This window comes from Silene latifolia, chromosome Y (genome assembly GCF_048544455.1).
Source record: "Silene latifolia isolate original U9 population chromosome Y, ASM4854445v1, whole genome shotgun sequence".
Taxonomy (NCBI): Eukaryota; Viridiplantae; Streptophyta; class Magnoliopsida; order Caryophyllales; family Caryophyllaceae; genus Silene; species Silene latifolia.
In genome coordinates this window covers 322,234,290-322,241,946 of record NC_133538.1, presented here as the reverse complement: position 1 = coordinate 322,241,946, position 7,657 = coordinate 322,234,290, and the positions used below count along the sequence as shown (strand labels likewise).

The following is a 7,657-nucleotide window of genomic DNA, read 5'->3' as shown; positions in this document are numbered from 1 at the left end:
GATGCTACCAAAGTGGAACGCAAAATTGTAAAGGTGAAGCGTGGTGGTGCGAACGGACAGCCTGGCTGTTTGATGTCAGTATCTGAAGGATATGGGGGTTAACACTCTGGTTTGTTAAATCAGGGGAAGAGAAAAAGCAGGGGGGGGGGGAGAATGGGCAGGAGGATGCGGATGATGCGGTGGGTGGAAAGAGAGTGAAAGTCGTTGGGTACTTACCATCTTTGAAAGTAGCGGAGGCTGACGGAGAGCAGCCCCGCGAACAACAATGAAAATTTTAAGTTGGAACTGTCAAGGGTTGGGCAATCCCTTGACGGTTAGTACCCTCTGCGACTGGTGTTGGAGGGAGTGCCCAAACATTGTCTTCGTTATGGAGACAATGATTAGTGCTAGTAGATTAGAAAAAAATACGAAATAAATGTGGGTATACGTCGGGAATTTGTGTTAGTAGTAATGGTCGATCGGGAGGTTTAGGCATTTGGTGGAAGGATATAGATGTTCAGTTGATATCTTACGACAAACACCATATGGCTTTGAATGTTATGGGGGGAGATGGGAGTGTTCTTTGGCGGGCTGTGGGTGTATACGGATGGCCGGAGCTGGCTAACAAGCATAAAACATGGAGCATGGTTCGTACGCTTTGTTCTAATCATCATGACCCAATGGTTCTTTTTGGGGATTTTAATGAAGTATTAAGCATGGAGGAGAAAGAGGGGGGGGGGGGGCTGTGAGAGGTGAAAGACAAATGGAAGCTTTTCGGGCTGCATTAGATGATTGTGCTCTGGAGGATTTGGGGTTTAATGGGAATATTTATACGTGGCAGCGGGGGAGAGGAGATGGCACATATATTAGAGAGCGACTTGACCGAGCTGTTGCGTCTATGGAGTGGAGTCAGCTGTTTCCGAGGGCTGCTGTCCGACACTTTCCTATTTTTTCGTCCGATCACTGTGCCATACTAATCCATGAGCAAGAGGAAGGGGTGCGACATAGGCGGGGCAAAGGATTTAAATTTGAACCATTTTGGTTGTCTGACCCGGAGTGTGATGAGATTGTGCAGTCGGCGTGGACTTATTTGGATGGTGCCAATGTGATGGAAAAAGTTAACTGGAGTTCAAAAAAATTACAAATGTGGGCTCGGAATAAATTTGGTAATTTAAAGCGGGAAATTAGAGCTAAGGAAGAGGTATTGGCTCGATGGCAAAAGAGGCAGCCCTCTGCGGATATGTTGCAGCGATGCCGGTTGATTGTTGAAGAGCTTGAAGGACTTAGATGTCGTGAGGAGTCTTACTGGTATACTAGGGCTCGAGCTAATGAATTAAGGGACGGTGATAAAAATACCAAATATTTCCACCATAAAGCACAGCAGCGACGAAGGCAAAATACCATCCGCAGGATTGAAGATGCTGATGGGGTATGGCAGACTGATGGACAAAAGGTGGCGGATATTATGAGCGATTATTTTGGTGGTCTTTTCACATCGAGCAATCCCGTGCCATCGAATGAGGTGCTGGACTGTTTAGAAAAGGTGGTGTCCCATGATATTAACGCGAGATTAGATGCTCCGGTCTGTGATGAGGAGGTGAAAGAGGCTCTTTTCGATATGCATCCAAATAAGGCTCCGGGGCCTGACGGTATGCATGCTCTATTCTATCAGCGGTATTGGAGCGTGGTTGGTGGTGATGTGTGTCGAATGGTAAGGGAGTGGTGGGATGGTGGGGGCTATATGGACGTGTTAAATCGAACATCAGTCGTGCTTATTCCAAAATGTCAAGACCCACGCAAGGTAACGGAGTATCGTCCGATAAGTCTTTGTAATGTATTGTATAAAATTATTTTGAAAACTATCGCTAACCGATTGAAGGGTTTTCTTAATGATTTTATATCTGAGAACCAAAGTGCTTTTACGCCGGGCCGTCTCATTACCGATAATGCTCTGGTGGATTTTGAAATATTTCACACTATGAAGAGGGGAGGGGAAGGACGGTATGGTAATGTGGCGTCAAACTCGATATGAGCAAAGCATATGATAGGGTTGAGTGGTCGTTCTTGGGTGATGTGATGGAGAGGATGGGTTTTTCAGGGGGATGGCGTGGGAGGATTATGCGGTGTCTTTCAACGGTCACTCAGTCCTTCTTGATTAACGGGCAGCTGGTTGGTGGGGTAAAACCGAGTAGGGGTTTAAGGCAAGGGGACCCTATTTCCCCCTACCTTTTTCTTCTTTGTGCTGACTCCTTTTCTCGTATGCTTTGTAAGGCGGCGGAGATGGGCCAAATTCATGGAATGCGGGTTTGTAGGGGGCCTCCTCGGATATCTCACTTATTCTTTGCTGATGATAGTATCCTTTTTATCAAAGAAAATGCTGAGGAATGCTTGAAGGTAGCTAATATTATTAGCCAATATGAACAAGCATCGGGACAGAAGATTAATTTTGATAAATCGGAAGTGGTCTTTAGCAAGAAGGTGGGGGTCCAAAGGAGAGATATGATTAAGGAGTTGCTGGGATTTAGGGAGGTGGATAAGCATGAAAAATACTTAGGTCTTCCAACCATTATTGGAAGGTCAAAAAAAGTAGTTTTCACTTGCTTGAAGGAGAGAGTATGGAAAAAGGTTAATGGATGGAAGGAGCGTTTACTTTCGAGACCTGGGAAAGAGGTTCTTATCAAAGCCGTAGCCCAAGCGATCCCAACATATATGATGAGTCTTTTCTCTATCCTGGAGAGTGTTATTGATGAAATCCATTCGGTTTTGGCGCGCTTCTGGTGGGGTTCCTCGGATGCTCATCGAAAGCTCCATTGGATGCGTTGGGAGCGGTTATGTGAGCCTAAGGCGAATGGGGGAATGGGTTTTCGAGACTTGCGTGTTTTCAACCAAGCATTGCTAGCTAAACAAGTGTGGCCTTTGCTGACCAAACCTGAGTCTCTTGCAGGGCGAGTCTTAAAAGCACGATATTTCAAACATGACACCATCCTTGAGGCGAGAAGGGGGTATGACCCGAGCTTTACATGACGAAGCTTATGGGGGTCGAAATCTCTTTTGCTGGAGGGTTTGAAGTGGAGAGTGGGAAATGGACGGGACATTGGCATATGGGATGAGGCGTGGTTACCTGGTGATTCTGCGGGAATTGTACCTACGCCGAATATCAATGCTGATCCGGGAATGCGTGTTGCGGACCTTATTGATACTGACCGGGCTTGTTGGAATATGGAGGCTGTGCGGGCTGTATTGACGGATGCTGATGCAAGGTTGGTTACTAAACTGCCACTGAGTAGTAGATTACCTCATGACGAACGGTACTGGTGGCCATCGAAAGATGGTTTTTATTCGGTCAAATCGGGTTATTGGCTTGGGAGACGGCCGTGTATTACTCCGGATGTTGCTAGCCATAATGGGTTCTCTTGGAAGGCACTGTGGAGTCTCAAAGTCCCTCCAAAACTCCTCCACTTTATTTGGAGAATATGTGCGAATATCCTACCTGTGCGGAAAGCTTTGTTCCACCGTCACTGTTTCCCTACACCGGTATGTGATTTTTTTGATACGGATGAATGTTGCGATCATGCTATATTTAGGTGCGCATTGACGAGAACACATTGGGATGGTAGTGGTTTTTGGGAGGTTATTGAGGCTGCCCCAAATGGATCGTGTATGGAGAGAATGGTGTGGATTTTGCAGCAGCTTGGTGAGGGGGAAAGGGGAAGGTTCCTGGCAATGATGTGGTCAATATGGACCATCAGAAATCAGCGCTTATTCGAGGAGGCTCCTCCACCGGCTGCAGCTGTTTGTTCGGGGATCGTGAAGATGGTAGTTGAGTATCAAGGGTACGCAGACCGGGTTTTTGGTAAGAAAATTGTGGTGACAGAGGTGGGTGGATGCTCGTGGACTCCTCCGGCTGCTGGGTTCATAAAACTCAATGTAGATGGTCACGTTGCAGGGTGTGGTGTGGTTGGATTGGGTGTGGTTGCTCGGGATATGGCTGGCCGTGTGGTGGGGATGGGGTGTAGGCGTGTAGAGGCTGATTGGGATGTAGAGGTGGCAGAGGCACGGGCTGCTAGCTTTGGTTTGGAAGTAGCGAACCGTCTTGGTTTCTCGAATATTATCCTTGAAAGTGACGCGCTTAAGGTGGTGTTAGCCGTGAAGAATGAAGCAGTAGCAAGATCTCCCTTTGGGCTTTGTGTGATTGATGTCTTGTTTAGTTTGCGTTCTTTTCCGTCTAGTAAGTTTATTCATGTGAAACGTGGGGGCAATACCATGGCACATTGTATTGCAAGGATGACTGAGTTTGAGGGAAGCGAGTTAATCCTTGTAACTGATTTTCCGCAAGTTGTTATTACGCTTGCGGAACTTGATTTAATATAATATCGGCCCTATGTTTCCTTCAAAAAAAAATGTATTAAGGGTAATTATCTTGGTACAAATCCTTGAGGACTATTCCAATATTAAATCTATGTTCATCCTTGGAGCACTAGGATTTTCTTATGAAGATTAATTTGGAAGGTGTCCAATTAGTATAACCATTCGGCCCTTTATGTAAGTTGATCTATTTCTTCTTACTTTATGTTATTTTGTTATGCATACATAAGATCTAGTTAGTTTATGACTAAACTAAATTTATATAGTTATTAGAAATGTCTAATAAGAGATTAATGAATCTTACAATTGGTGGTATTAATCCTCATAAATCACAAATTTTAATCAAACAATATCAATACCAGAGCAATGGTTGTTGTCACATGCAATATTTACACACTGTATGTAAATTTTGAGGTAAAATGGTTTTATTTTGCATGATTTATGATTTTTAGATGTCAAAATTATTTAAATAGTGACTATTTTAGCAAAAATAGCTATAATGAATTTTATGGCATGAAATTTTTTCCCAATGTTATATATATGATATGGACATCAGATCTAAAGTTGAATGTCAAATTTCGTTTGATTTGGATGTTTATTGATTTTTATATTGTAAAATTGATAAATATCAACTTTAAATAGTCATAACCGTAAATTCGAATTTTGGGCTTAAAAATTTGTGATTTCCAGGTTCTAGCAATTTATATAGAATATTAAAAATTTTGATTTTGATTTTTTACATAATTTTATGTTTAATTTGGAATTAAGGGGTTAAAGTTAGGTATTATGCGATTTATTTGTGAAATAAGTTGAATATATTCTATGGGCAAATTTTTATTAAAATTTTGGAAAATTGGGAATTTTCCAGAATATAGAAAACTAGATTTTGTGCCCGTGCGTTGCACGGGTTTCAAATTTGACTCTCTTTTAATTGTTGTAGATCTTTTTAATCATTTTAAGCAGTGTTCACAATCATGAATTATCCTTCATACTATAAAATTTAAGACAAATAAAACAGTCAAAGGAAATAAAAAACATTAAGATCAAATTTTCTTCATTATAGATTTTGTGTACTTAGAGATTTTTTCTTTTCTTGAGTAAATAACTAATGGCCATGACAAATTCTATTTCGTATTATTTTTCTTTTCAGGTTTTTAAAATCTAATGTATTTGTGAAGATATAATAGTTTTTTATTCAGCTGGTAAAAAATCGCTTTATTCTCAAACTTACTTCAATAAAAACATAAAGAACTCAATATCGTCACCCATCACCAATTCACCATTGACCCAACTTATGAAGAATTAATTATATAACCCTTTTGTCGTACTCATTTATTTGTCTTTTTTCTTACTTGTGAGAGCTATTTTAATAAAAAAATAATTAAATTATTGAAACGGAAAGAGTACCAATCTTGCGTATATATAGGGTGTAGTTACCAATTCTCAACGCACCGAATCCTACAAAAGTGAACGATATATATTAGTAACAAATTGATAAATCGTCACTTGTTTAAAGTTATGTTATGAATCTGTACGGCAAACGGCCTACTTAAGATGTGTTGTCTTATATTCTCGAGTGAAATGATATTATTCGTCTTAAGGAAAACTAACCAATAACGGAAAGTCGGACATCAGAAAAGTTAGAATCCCTTTATGTATTAGCTGCACTATACCATTTTTGTAACCGGTTTAGCTACTCTACACGGTATAAGGCTGTAGGTCTCTCTCTTATTTTTTCAATTAGTATTACTAAACAAAATTGTTTGTTGAATTATTTTAAAAAAACAACATAGGAAAGTCAACCATAAATCAAAATTGTAAAAAATAATTCTAAATAAACTTAATTTGGCATAGAGACTCCAATTTTTTTTTAATCCTCCTAATTAAAATTTTCAAATATTATTATATACAATTATCCCCAAAAATTGTATATTTATTTATCTATTTAAAACAAATTCTATCTAATTAATAATTTCACTATCCTCACGTTTCTAGTAACGTGATCAATGAAATGGACTTGAACAATATGAAACGTAGGAAGACAAATAATTGGTGTATAACAAGTAACAACAGATCTTTATACATGTTTTTATAATGGAAATATATACATGTTGGTTGGTTAAAGTACATATTTTTTTTTAATCTCCTATTGTCTTATTCCATACACTTTTACTTGTAACCTAGAGTAAGTCTTGTATAAGGTGGTTTTGACACTAACACAATTATAAAATGGATTTGTACATAATTGGGTAAGAGTGGTTAATAAAGATAAGGAGGTTAAAACATATAGAATTATAAAATTATAAAATTTTTTATCTTCTCAATATTTTAACGGTCATAAACCATTCATTTTTTCTTGAAAGGCTTACAATGATGATATACACCGTATATAATGGGAAAAAGGTGTGGTTGTTTGCATGCCCACAAAAATACAGAAATTGTAATCTATTAAGAATTGCCAAATTGGTTGATTTTTATTGGCACAATTAGCATGAACTAAAGTTTTCTAAGTCATACTTTATATATTTTAAAATTAACATGTTATATTATAATGATACAAAGCTCATGGTCATTAGTGTACGGTTTTCTACTCAATTTGTATCTGATCTTATACGATATGCAAAGTGTTTTATTCTCTATGATACTTTTTTTGGGTTTTGGATTACTGTCTAATTACTTTAATAGCTCAAAAAATCTATTCTTACTTATTTCTATCACTAATCTCCATGGTCAACAAATAATCCTTCACATTATGTTATCTTTTATCATTCATAAAATTTTTCAAGCGAATGAAATACTACTATTGATAAATTCATAAAAGTTAGTAGTTCTATGCACATAATCGATCAACATCGAGCAGAATACTCACACTTGTACTCGATCTTGGGTATAATACTACAAATTCTTTATCTAGGTTTCAAGTTGTATTATTATTAATGTCGAGTGGTACAATTAACCAAGTTTTCATATGGAGTTTATATGAGTATAATTTGTATGGAAGTATGTTTATTAATCTCGTTTGTACACCAACCCGACGATAGAATATGATAGAAATTACGATTGTTGAGTTTGTTCACAGAATTATCTTCACTTAATTTCTAGTGGTACTTTGTGCTCTAACAAGTATTTGGATCAGTTGTTGGAACTCGATTTCTAATTAATGAACAAACCTCCATCTCCCTTGCTACAATATTTCTAATTAATGAACAAACCTCCATCTGCCTTGCTACAATTATCAGCCCCAACATTGCCACTTTTGCCTGTGCAGCCTATTTCATAATTATATAACATGACATATAATATATTAGTCAAA

General features: G+C 38.4%; 1 protein-coding gene across 1 annotated transcript; it reads left to right on the top strand.

The window, feature by feature from the left end:
• Positions 1–2,007: 2,007 nt before the first annotated feature.
• Positions 2,008–4,350, top strand: LOC141631292 (uncharacterized). Its single transcript, XM_074443982.1, has 3 exons — positions 2,008–2,928; positions 3,049–3,287; positions 3,564–4,350. The coding sequence occupies exons 1-3, from the start codon at positions 2,008–2,010 to the stop codon at positions 4,348–4,350; spliced, it is 1,947 nt and encodes a 648-aa protein (XP_074300083.1).
• Positions 4,351–7,657: the final 3,307 nt, after the last annotated feature.

Excerpts from the sequence above, each read along its gene's own strand:
- LOC141631292 (XM_074443982.1), top strand. The coding sequence starts at position 2,008 with ATGAGCAAAGCATATGATAGGGTTGAGTGGTCGTTCTTGGGTGATGTG. Across the intron at positions 2,929-3,048 it reads CTGAGTCTCTTGCAGGGCGA|TGGAGAGTGGGAAATGGACG; the intron begins GTCTTAAAAGCA and ends GAGGGTTTGAAG. Across the intron at positions 3,288-3,563 it reads AGATTACCTCATGACGAACG|GTGCGCATTGACGAGAACAC; the intron begins GTACTGGTGGCC and ends TGCTATATTTAG.